Below are 13,161 nucleotides of genomic sequence, written 5' to 3' on the forward strand. Positions count from 1 at the left end.
TCTGAACTAATATTAAGCCAAATGTTATATTTAAAATATGATTCATTATTTTAGTGTATTCTGCTGACCCTTCCTTCACATAGACACTGGTCCAGCAGCCATATACTGTAGGTCCCAAATAAGTTAATGTCTCTGTCTCTCTCTCTCTCCCCCTCCCCATGATTGAGTGAATTTCTACTGTTTGCCAACATCCATTTTGGAGATGCTTTAAAGTAAACTCAGACTGTCAAAAGTAACCAGTTTCTCATATGTAAAGCAGTGTTTCCCATCATCCAATAGGATTTGCACCAGTGATTATCAGAATAGCATCATGTAAACTGCATATTTTTGCATATGCTGACCCCAGCTACTGCACGTTGCATTCCAATTGAGCCTATACTGTGCCACTCTCCAACCGTCTGGTCAAACTTTTCTGCTGTGTTTAAATACTGCGTGCCGTCGTGGCCTCCTACTACATATAAACTCTCTCCTATAGGAACAACACCATGGCCGCTACGGCATTGATTCATAGGAGCGACGTATACCCATCTGAAAACAATGATTAATAGTATTGTAATACTGAGATTTATTCATACTTTAAATACTTTTAAAAAGTCACACTCTATTGAGGGGAACCTCTATTAAAGGGACACAACCTTACAAATGAGGCAATATTATTTAACAGTACCATGCACAACCTTATTTAGGTGACAACATTATTAAAGGGACACTTTGTTAGGTTCTGAAAGATGTTTCCTTTAAATAATAATGGTTCCATCGTGGTAAATTTAACAAGAATTTAGATTTCTTACTGTAAACGAAGCCTTGCTAAGTTCAGGGACATTTTCAAAAAATTTCATTTTAGGTTCCTTAGGTCTCAAACCCAAGACTATGGGTGGAGACTATGTACCAGTTCAATCTAAATGCTGGTGTATGTCCCTTTAATAGCAACAACCCCAGCCCCAGCCTCTTGTCATATTAAGATTATAATCTATTGTTTGAAGGTTTGCATGGCGAAATTAAATGTTGATATAAAGTTTGCGGTACACCACGTTATTAGTTCTGAAAAGAACTGTTGAGTTTCTCGACGTTTCAATCAATATGCTTTGATCAAACTTTATATCAAGATTATAATCAATATAAATAGAAAACCAATATTCTATGTACAGTACCTGTCCTCAACAGGATAGTATCTTTCAACAGTAGCAAGGTTAGCCTGACCATTGTAGCCACCTAATGCATATATCTTGCCTCCTAACACACCAGCTGCTACCCCTCCTCTTCTGGACTGAAGGCTGCATACCACCCTCCACTACAAGAAAAAAAAAGATATATATCAAAATACATAACAAGAGCCAACAAGGTCATCCAGTGTAAAGTTCAAACAAGTTCAGATTCAAATTCCTTTTAACTAGTTCTCTTTGTAGTGGTTGCCTTCCAATCCTGACCTAGTGCCAGGGTTGTAACTCACGACTCTTTCAACTTCACTCTCTAAGAGACTTAGTTTATAAGCACTATAAAATAAATAGTTTATCCATTCTGTAATTAGCCGGTTTCTCGCAGTTGCATGCGTATGAAATACAAAATAAAATTTGTAAAAAAATTACAAAAAAAGTGAGAATATCAACAAATGGTCCTCTGTCAATATCTTAAGCATCACTCACCTTATCAATTCGTGGTTCATAAACTTCAACAACGTCGAGATAAGCACTTCCGTCGCTACCACCTATTGCACAGATGTAATCCTCAGTAGAAACAAGACCTAGATGCCTACGCCGATGCCCCATGCTGGATAACCTTCCTTAAAATAGACAAAATGTACCATAGTATTCATTATTTTTAGAAGATGCCATCTATAACTGTTCTGTCCAGTTGCCAAAATCAGCCAAACAATAATTGAACAAAGATTACTTTAGAACAATACCTGTATTCGTTAATAGTGGGAATATTTATTGTACTGTAACTCATCTTTACCTCACTATAGAACAGACAATCTTTCAAATCACGGAAAAATTCTCGACCATTCAACTCATAAAGATTCATTATTATAATGTATATTATTTATTGTCTATGGAAAATTAAGGCTAAGTTTAACCTTAATAATACATACAGTAGAGGCATGAACATGGCATTTCAATCATAAAGGCCAATTTACACAGACGAGCGGTAACGGTAATAAAAATAAAGAATCTATGTTATTTCTTATGACATACAATGCGGAGAGGACGGGCGGTTTCCACTCAGGATAGATACAGATTCTATGTGGGACAAGCTCCGCTATTTTCCACTTACCGTTACTGTTTAAATTGGCCTTTAACCTCATGTACTTACTCCATCTATTAGTTCTAGGATCATAACATTCAACAGTGTCCAGCACCGATCTACCATTGTAGCCTCCGACAACATAAACTTGTCTGTCTAGAGTGCATGCTGAATGGTAACGACGAACTTGGTTCATTGACGTCATTGGACACCAATTTCTTTGGACGGGATCAAACGCTTCAACTGACGATAAGTACCTTCTTCCATCATATCCACCTGATAAACAAAAAAATTTAATATAAAATTGCATGCTTATTTAAACAAAATATAAATATAGTCCTAAGAAGTCTCTGCGATCTAGTTTAGTCTCTACTCGCTCATTTCATCCATCCAACAATAAACCATTATGGGTCTTTTTCTTAGACCTTTGTTTTCTTTCTCTATCCATCACGCAATTTTCGTCACATATTTCAAGGCAGCTTTGAAAATCACTTTTTATCTCATAATTTTCTTATAATGTTAATGGTTTTCTTGTGGTGAAGTACATACAATATTGTACCTTTTGTTTTTGTTCAATTTTAATTTGTATTAGTCACACAATTAGACAGTATGAAGTCGGGTCAATTAAGACAAATCATGAGTTTAGTTTGAAACATAATGACATAATTAAGATAACATCCAACTACTGTCATGTCCTTGTTAATTGACAAAAGTTACGCCCAAAGACATCTAGATCAAAAATATATTTGATTTTTAGCCACAATCAACTGCCACACTTGGTCACACCTCACAATAAAATAATTGGTATCTCAAGGTTCACATCGAGATTGCTGATCCCACCTGGTGCCAAGCATGCAACACCTGCCACACTATGCAAGACTCAGTCTCTCCGGGTACACTGCAGATACCACATGTGGCAATGAATGAGAGGCTGCTACAAGAACACTCTACACCTGCCACACTTACAGTGTCAAACCTCTAAATACAAGACTCAGTTTCCTAAGCTTCACTGCAGATGCCACATGCCGCATCAAGAGGGTTGATCCCACATGATGTCACTTAAAGAACACCACACCTGCCACACTCACACCTCTCAATACAATACAGGAAATTGGTTTCTCATGGTTCTCTGCAGGTGCTACATGTAACATTTTACCACTGCAAGAAGACCACACCTGCCATGCTTTCAGTGTACTCACCTATAGCCAGTAATCTATTATCTAAATTTGTAATGGCAACACCACTACGAGATGACGCCATACTAGCTTCAATGCTGACCCGATGTGACCTCAAATTATAGCATTCAACGCTGTTTAACGAATGACCTGTACTATCCATACCACCTACACTGAATATACAACCTGAAAAAAAACAAACCAAAAATCAATCATAATTTAATAATCTATGTATTATTTATTCATGTAGACTTGTTTGGCCCTAATGGCTGCCCATACCAAGGATCGCCAGAGTACACTTTGTGAAATGGATGTGGTAGGATATTGAGGACTTCCAAGGCAGGATTATTTTAATTACAGTGATTATATTCCTTAATAAATACTAAAATAGATTCTATAAAGTGAAACAATTTGGTTAATGCCTATTTTTGCCATTTTTTCTATCACTTATATTTAAAACTTATTCAATGAATACTATTCAATTTGATCACTTTTTAAATTAGTCTAACAAATTGTAAAATTTAATAAATTGAAGACTCATTTCCCTGAAAAACTCCACCAAAGAAATTAAATCATGAATCACAAAATAATTTATTACATCCAGTGTTTGGAAAAAAACTATGCCCATTTCGTTAATTGAGTCAATCAATTCACCAATAATCAATCATCATACTGTACAATCAATACATTTTATCTTTAATCAATCAGTCTTCAATCAATAGTCCATGCAAAACTTAAAGACTCATTTAACACAAGTAAACAAGCCCGAAAGGGACAACTAAATTGACAAATGACAGAAATAAATTAGCAAATTGACAGGCAGGATAGTTACTACACGGGCGTAGGAACATTAAAGTTAACATCGTAAGTAATAAGGATTAAGGAAGTAATGAAAAAGAAAGTATTTCATTAGCGTCATGCGCATTATTTTATACCTTGACCTCCGAAGAAGTAATCACAAAACATGAAGAATGGTTTCCCTTGAATTATGTCGTGGGTTGCTACGAAACGTTAAGAGTTTGTGTATAATTCATCTGACAGTGGTGTTGATTCAAATTCGTTGTTCAAATATAACATTTGAAGCACATTTTAAATTGCAGCACTTATTCAAATGCAGCACTTATTTAATACAACACTTATTAAAATATGGCACTTATTCAAATGTACCATATATATCCAAATTCAACACTTATTCAATGCAACATTTATTTAAATATGGCACTTATTCAAATACAACATTGATTAAAATTTAACACTTATTCAATGCAAAATGTATTTAAAAACCAGCACTTATTCACATACAGCACTTGAACTTATTCATATGCAGCACTTAAATGCAAAACTTGTTCAAAATACAGCATTTGTTCAAATACATCACTCGTTGAAATACAGCACTAATTCACATACAGCACTTCAATGCAATACTTTATTCAAATACAGAACTTATTCAATGCAACACTTACTCAAATATAGTGTATATTCAAATGTTATATTCAGTTATTGCTATGATTATTTGTCTTGATTATAATTTATAACCAAATTAGAGGGCTTTAATATTGAAAAATTGTATAAAAACAGTCATGATTGATAAATAAGCCGGAACTTAATATTTAGCAACAACAGAAAAATAGACACTATAGATAGCGGTGCAACTAATGAAAATAAATGACTTAATTTCCTAATATCCGGTTCTATTGACAGCCACCAAATTAAAATCACAGCCACACACACACGACATCGGAAACATGACAATTATCTGTAGGGAAAACATGTTATCTTTAAAACAATAAAAAAAACACTTATTCATACAACACTTAATCAAATATCAGCACTTATTCAACACAGCATTTACTCAATGCAACACTTAAATGCCACTCATATTTAAATTTTAAAAAACACTTATTCATACAACACTTATTCAAAAATAAGCACTTATTCACACACACAATGTATTCAATGCAAAATTTAATATTAAAATACAGCACTTGTTCAAATTCAGCACTTATTCAAATGCAGGACTTCATATTGCAATGCATGACTTATTCAAATACAGCATATCTGGTCTATATTTGACAGTAAAATATATAACTATGTGATTAAGATAATTAACAACTGTTTACTGAATTCATACCTACTGTAGAAGTTCTTGGTTTCATATTTGCTAATCGATGATGTTTCCGTCGATCAGGAAACATGTGAAAGTTTTTAGCTTCATCAAGAATATCTCTGCATTTCCAATCATACCGTATAAGCTCTTCCATCTCTAGTATATCAACAAGAAAATGCGGTGATAGGAATGTAAATCTGATCTCTTTCAACAGTCGCGGTAAACAGCTCATTCTGTTCTTTTTGTCCATGTACACCCAACGAATAATCGCATTGTATACTTCCTCTTCGCTTGAAACATTTAAATCTTCGGACGTTAATATGTCCACTAATTGTTCAACGGGTAGCTGGAGGAATTCATCTCCTTTTGCGACTTTCTCAAAGTGTTTTTCGAGAAAGCGATCAGAAGCTTCCACGAGATCAACGCACGTGTGAGCATCAGCTAAACTTCGTATTCCTAAGTTGTAAAAGAATAAAACTATAACAATTATTAAGCGGAGGTCTAAGTGCCAAAAGTAGGCTTCGTTAAGGTGTCCCATTGCCACCTCTCTACACACTAAGTACACCAAGTTATATATACTGTTTAAAGGTTTGTATGGTGAATATTAAAACACTATTAAAGTCAGGTTTGTGGTACATCCTATTTCCAAAAGGCAATAAAGTAAGGTTGATAATATACAGATATTGACTGCTTAGAGGTTAAATATAAGATTTGATATCCCCGAGGGAATGATATTTTGTTCGAGGGAATATATATTCCCCGAAGCGCTAGCTGAGGGAAATATATATTCCCAGAGAACATGATATCATTCCCGAGTTCATGTATTTACATAGGCTATGTAATAGGTACAACCATACTTCTGGGGTATCACATAAAACTACAAATGCAATACAAATTTCTTTGTAATTGTGATTTAACATGATTTTGAGAAAAATAAAATAGATATAGAAAATAATATAAATGACTGCTACAACATGATCCTGAAAATAGTTGTTTAATTGTACATTATATCCATGTTTTATTAATTTAGTTATCTGAATATAACTATTTTATATACTACTAAAATATACTATCATTCTTAAATCGAAAATTCAAATGCATTTTGACCTGACATTTCATAATACAATAATCTCCCTATCAAACTCTTTCATATTTGACATTAAGAGATCATATTAATTAATTTTCTTAATTGACTGGCCTATAGTTTGAACGTCCCATAGGCCTTGATTAAGGGTAAAGGACACTGAGATAGGGGAGGTTATCTGTATTTGAAAATGTAGTAAAAAACTAGGAACAAACATACAGAGGTCATTGAATTAAGTGACCTATATTTTCTTATCACATTCTAAAGCTTGATTCCCACTAGGGATACAACGCAAGGACGTAAGCATAATGTATTAGAGATTTGACCAATCATAATCGATGGATTATTCGAAATGTTGCTTGTCATTGGTCATCTCGCTTGCGTTGCGTCTACATCCTTAGTAAGATCCAGACTCAGAGCATATTATTATTACTGTACCATTTTGTAATTTAAAAAAAAAAATGTAATGATATATACGTTACAATAAATCTTACAATATATATTGTGCACACATATGTATTACTTTCAAAGCAGTTTAATTATGTGTTATTAAATGCCTATTAGAAAGAATTTAAATTTAAAAAATAAACCAATAATATAATTTCCTGTTTTTAAACATTTATTTAAAAAAATATATTTTTACATTCAATCATAAAAACTTATTTTTCTTGTCTTTATATACCATAATAAACTCTAATAAAAAAATTGTCAGGCAATAACACGATCTCAAATATGCTTATTTGTAATAGAAAAAAAAAGTGTAATATTTCTAATAATTTTCAAATAAAATCCATGGGATCCTAAATCTTATTGTCTTTTTCACTTCACTTCATCAGTTTTTTTAAAGATCTTAAGCTCTGTCTACACTATCAAACAATTTTGACAAACGATTTTGACAAAAAAAAGTGGTATGCCCAGATATGGTAGTGATATGACATCATCATGTCCATATATCGGCACATCACATTTTTTCGTCACATAAAGTTTGATAGTGTAGACAAAGCTATAATATTTTTTTCTATTTCTAATACTGTTTTTAATTGTATAGCCATAATCTTGGTATTTTTTAGATGCAAATAAAAAGTAAAATCAAATCAATAAAGTAATATCACCTAAACAGTTGTTTGGATGCAGATTCCTCTTGAGAAAGTCTGAGCATGCAACTTGGACATCATCCACTTGAAGCAGAGAAGACAGATTGAGAAGTGATTGTACAGAGTCAACATGAATCTTAAGAACACCTAAAAGAGAAGGTCATTTAAAACATTAGCTGTGGGAATCTTCCAAACTTTCTGATTAAAAAGTGACTGTACAATATCAACATGAATCTTAAGAACACCTGAAAGAGAAGGTCATTTAAAACATTAGCTGTGGGAATCTTCCAAACTTTCTGATTAAAAAGTGACTGTACAATATCAACATGAATCTTAAGAACACCTAAAAGAGAAGGTCATTTAAAACATTAGCTGTGGGAATCTTCCAAACTTTTTGAATGAGAAGTGGAGAAGGTAATTTAAAACTGTTAGCTCTTCCAAACTTTCTGATTAAAAAGTGACTGTACAATGTCAACATGAATCTTAAGAACACCTGAAAGAGAAGGTCATTTAAAACATTAGCTGTGGGAATCTTCCAAACTTTCTGATTAAAAAGTGACTGTACAATGTCAACATGAATCTTAAGAACACCTAAAAGAGAAGGTCATTTAAAACATTAGCTGTGGGAATCTTCCAAACTTTCTGATTAAAAAGTGACTGTACAATGTCAACATGAATCTTAAGAACACCTAAAAGAGAAGGTCATTTAAAACATTAGCTGTGGGAATCTTCCAAACTTTCTGATTAAAAAGTGACTGTACAATATCAACATGAATCTTAAGAACACCTAAAAGAGAAGGTCATTTAAAACATTAGCTGTGGGAATCTTCCAAACTTTCTGATTAAAAAGTGACTGTACAATATCAACATGAATCTTAAGAACACCTAAAAGAGAAGGTCATTTAAAACATTAGCTGTGGGAATCTTCCAAACTTTCTGATTAAAAAGTGACTGTACAATATCAACATGAATCTTAAGAACACCTAAAAGAGAAGGTCATTTAAAACATTAGCTGTGGGAATCTTCCAAACTTTTTGATTAAAAAGTGACTGTACAATGTCAACATGAATCTTAAGAACACCTAAAAGAGAAGGTCATTTAAAACATTAGCTGTGGGAATCTTCCAAACTTTCTGATTAAAAAGTGACTGTACAATGTCAACATGAATCTTAAGAACACCTAAAAGAGAAGGTCATTTAAAACATTAGCTGTGGGAATCTTCCAAACTTTCTGATTAAAAAGTGACTGTACAATGTCAACATGAATCTTAAGAACACCTAAAAGAGAAGGTCATTTAAAACATTAGCTGTGGGAATCTTCCAAACTTTCTGATTAAAAAGTGACTGTACAATATCAACATGAATCTTAAGAACACCTGAAAGAGAAGGTAATTTAAAACATTAGCTGTGGGAATCTTCCAAACTTTCTGATTAAAAAGTGACTGTACAATATCAACATGAATCTTGAGAACACCTGAAAGAGAAGGTCATTTAAAACATTAGCTGTGGGAATCTTCCAAACTTTCTGATTGAGAAGTGACTGTACAAAATCAACATGAATCTTAAGAAAACCTAAAAGAGAAGGTCATTTAAAAGACATTTTTCAAACTTTGAACATGTCATGTAACTTGAACATCTCCACTTGTAACAGTGACGAAATGTTACGAAGTGATTCCACAGAGCGGGATAAAGGTCATTTAAAAGACATTTTCCAAACTTTGAACATGTCTTGCAACTTGGACATCTCCACCTGTAACAGTGAAAAAATGTTAAGACAGGTAGGAGGGAAATGGCTGTGGTCATGTTAGAAAGTGAGTTAAGAGTTGTCAAAACAACATAGACTATCTGATAACTTAACCACCAACTCCTAGAAAGTTATGAAGCCTTTTGCCATTGTTTCCCCTGACTGAAAAAGGGATGCCACAGAGTCAACATGACTTTTCAGAACACCAGAATAAGGGTTTTTGGTTGATTAGAGACCACTCTGAAACTAAGCACTATTGGTCTGAATGGTACTGGTTTGATTGAAAGTCTTATCTGAGAAGACTTGTTCTACCACCAGAACTAATGGTCAAGTTATAGGTAAGAGAGTACCTGATGCCAGTATTCAGATTTGATACTATTGCTGGCTGTAAATTACAAATCTGTAGGCCAGGTTTAAGTTAACCAAGATTATTTACAAACATATCAGCTATCAACATCTTGAAGAAATTGATGATCAATACATACAAGGTCAAAGGATAAAGTACGTCGATAGAATGAACTTGGATTTCTTCCTGTTTGAATAATGCACATTTTTTTTTATACAGTCTGTCCACCTCTCAATGTGGACCTAATTATGTGAAGTACATTTTGTAGTTTTATATTTTGGAAAGGGAAACAAATTTTCTAATCATTATTGAAGCTCTGTCTACACTATCAAACTTGATGTGACAAAAAAAATGTGATGTGCCCATGTATGGACATGATGATGTCATATAACTACCATATTTGTTGGGTATATCACTACCATGTTTTGGCACATCACACTTTTTTTGATAGTGTACTGTAGACAGAGCTTAAATTATAAACATTTATACAGGGAATTTCACTCTTCCCTGATTTATACTACTGCAAATTGTGTTTGTAAAGCAAGTATTACGCAAAACTACAGTGCAAAAATGTTTGCATTCTTGAAGTAAATTTAAGAGGTTATGAGTTAAAATTGTAGATTCCACTATCTTCTATCACATATATTGTTTGTCAATGTTGTTTTTGTAGATTTTAAAAGTAAAATCTGCCAAGAAATAGAGTGTTGTTTGCAAATATTTCATAATCAACCATGCAAATCAGTGATCGTAAAATAAAAAATACTCGGGTTTGTTTGAATGTTTGGCTTTTTAAGCTTAAAAGGTGAAAGTGTATAACCCAAAGAAAAAAAAAGATCTTTCTTCAGTATTAAAACAAAGAATAAATTTTCTTTATTGATTTTTGCAGAAATTTCCAAAAATGAAAGTTAATATCCCAAATGGCCAATAAATTGAAGTATATCTTCCGGGTAAAATTAAATGAGTAAAATGTTTGGTTTCATAGGAAGCAATTGTTATCTTATTCAACCTGTTTATCGTTGAATTAAGTTGCAAAACACCACAATGTATGAAAGACTAGAATCAGCATTCAAACGTAATCAGTTAAATGAACTTCCTGCGCATGTTGATATGCCATTCTAATTCTTTCGCATTTGTTTTGTTTTCAATATGCGTTTTTTCTTGTAAATTTCAGCATACCCTGATTAAAAGCGAAACTTGCCTATCCTACATATTGTCATACAAAACATGAAAAATATAGATGAATAAAATCAAACTTTGTAGTTATTCATTTTTGTCAGGGAAACGAGCCAAAAATAATGATTTGGCTTTATGAAAAAAGACAAAATAAATGGTTACATTTTCTAGCCAATTGACATTTATTTTCTTTTTTTTATTTAAATTTTTATTTAAGTTTATTTGTTAAATATATTTTGTTTCAACCCACTTTTCGGTCAAATAATTATTATTATTATTGAAATGACCTATTCAATATTTTTTTTTAATTTGGGACTTTTTTCAGATGAAAGGGTTAGGAACAAAAACCAGTTCCAAGAAGGTCAAAACATCTCTACTACTAATCTGTAATCATTAATTATTCAATTATTCAATTAATAAAAATTATTAATTAGCTGAACATATTATAGTTTTGTATAAACAGATATGAAAATCATAATTTTTAATTGTAAATGTTTTCAGCCAACATTTATTCAGATCATCAAAATAAATCTTCTTTTATAATTAAAAAAAAATATTTTTACCAATTTTTAAGAAACTAAAATATCTGTATTTATAGAGAAATTATAAGTGAAATGATGGAATTATTTTTGAAAAAAGAAAGTAATTGAGTGCATTTGGGACAACTCTTCAAATCAACAGTACCAATTAAAAACATGTTTATTTTTAAAGTTAATAGGAAATTGAGAGGGTCAATAAAATGTTGTAACTTAATTTAGCTAGCGCTTAGACTTCCTGTTTAAATTAGAATCACTCTATTAATCTACGTAAATATATTTTATCAAATTATTTTTTGTTAGATAATGTATAGTTTATTCAAAGAAAAAAAAAATTGAAGGCATTGAACTTACGTCTGGTATAATTAATGCCATATTTACTAATTAAGTGATTTTATTGTAATTATCTTGAATTGTTATTTTAACTGTTTTCCGTAATTTTTATTTTATTTTATTTTTATTTTATTTCATCAAAACCATTCAACATTTTTAATCAACACCAGATTCAAACATACAACATAAATGTAACAAAATGTTATGAATGTTTTGGGAAAATCGTTTTCACACACTAGTTTTTTATGTTGAAATAATTTAAACGTTGCATAAAAACTGGATATAAGATAAGCGTATACATGATGCGCAGATACTGATGCTAGCCGACTTCTTTCAAGATTTTAGATCAATGTAACACTGAAACATTTTAACACGATCATATGAAAATGATAATTTGTAACAATATATCGGTATCTCTATTTCCATAAATAAATCAAAAATATAATACAGTATCAAAAAATAGTGCCACGGCAACCAAAAAGTTGAATTAGGGCACTCATTTGTATTTGTATGAATCAGAAGTTAAAAATTACACTAGATTAGTATTTTATTTTTTATTTTATTTCAACCACATCCAACAATTGGCCAATTACAGGATGCCATAAAACTCTTTAGATATAAATATAGAGTTAAAAGCACATAAAAATACAAAACATGAATTTTAGACTTAAATTTGGACAAAGTGTCGAAAAAATATCGATAGTCTTATCCTTAATAGAAATTGAATTAAAAAGCTTGGATAATCTTTGAATGAAACCATTTTTGGTTATTTTGACTCGACAATGGGCAAGGAAAAATAAGTCGGTGTTGCGAGAGTTTGGTCGATTAATTTTGAAAGAAAGTAATAGTAGTTATTATGGTAATAAATTTTTACCTGTATAAGCATAGTTTATTAACAGTTCCAAGGAAGCTGCATCTATTTCGTTCATTTGAATCACGCTTTGGTACGCTTCCTTCATATCACCGGTAAACATTGCGAAAAAGTATGGACTGAATGCAGCTAAAACAAGTTTATGTGCCCAGATTTTAGCTCCCTCAACATTCAACTGAACATCGCAAAGTTTTTCTATATATCTCAACTGATACATCTGCGATAATAGCCGGCTCCCATGATGCTCTTGGGCACGATGGACAACATAGTCTGCAAAACTTTGTTCAAAATCGTCATAATCCATTCCTTTGGAGTTTGTTTTGCAGATATATTTCATTTGTTATTGTGGATGGATATTTGGTTAAATAGCCTATAATACTGAAAGCAAAATAACAAATTATCAAGACATGAATTTACTAAAAATGAAAATTTAAAATGATAAAATTATATATTTTAAA

At 32.0% G+C, this 13,161-nt stretch overlaps 1 protein-coding gene across 1 annotated transcript; it reads right to left on the bottom strand.

Moving 5' to 3' along the window:
• Nucleotides 1-273: 273 nt before the first annotated feature.
• LOC144842773 (kelch-like protein 18) lies at nt 274-13,161 on the bottom strand. The gene is made up of 8 exons (XM_078699304.1): nt 12,707-13,161; nt 7,720-7,848; nt 5,548-5,979; nt 3,441-3,602; nt 2,311-2,517; nt 1,644-1,780; nt 1,152-1,291; nt 274-528 (listed from the first exon to the last, which is right to left on the bottom strand). Exons 1-8 carry the CDS (start codon nt 13,038-13,040, stop codon nt 309-311), a joined length of 1,761 nt encoding a protein of 586 aa, XP_078555430.1. The 5' UTR covers nt 13,041-13,161; the 3' UTR covers nt 274-308.

Source organism: Antedon bifida, chromosome 5 (assembly GCF_963402885.1).
Source record: "Antedon bifida chromosome 5, ecAntBifi1.1, whole genome shotgun sequence".
NCBI classification, from domain to species: Eukaryota; Metazoa; Echinodermata; class Crinoidea; order Comatulida; family Antedonidae; genus Antedon; species Antedon bifida.

Coding starts and splice junctions, on each gene's coding strand:
- LOC144842773 (XM_078699304.1), bottom strand. CDS start 13,040: ATGAAATATATCTGCAAAACAAACTCCAAAGGAATGGATTATGACGAT. Junction 3,603..5,547: donor ACCAAGAACTTCTACAGTAG/GTATGAATTCAG, acceptor GTTTTTTTTCAG/GTTGTATATTCAGTGTAGGT. Junction 1,781..2,310: donor TCCTAGAACTAATAGATGGA/GTAAGTACATGA, acceptor GTCTATTTTAAG/GAAGGTTATCCAGCATGGGG.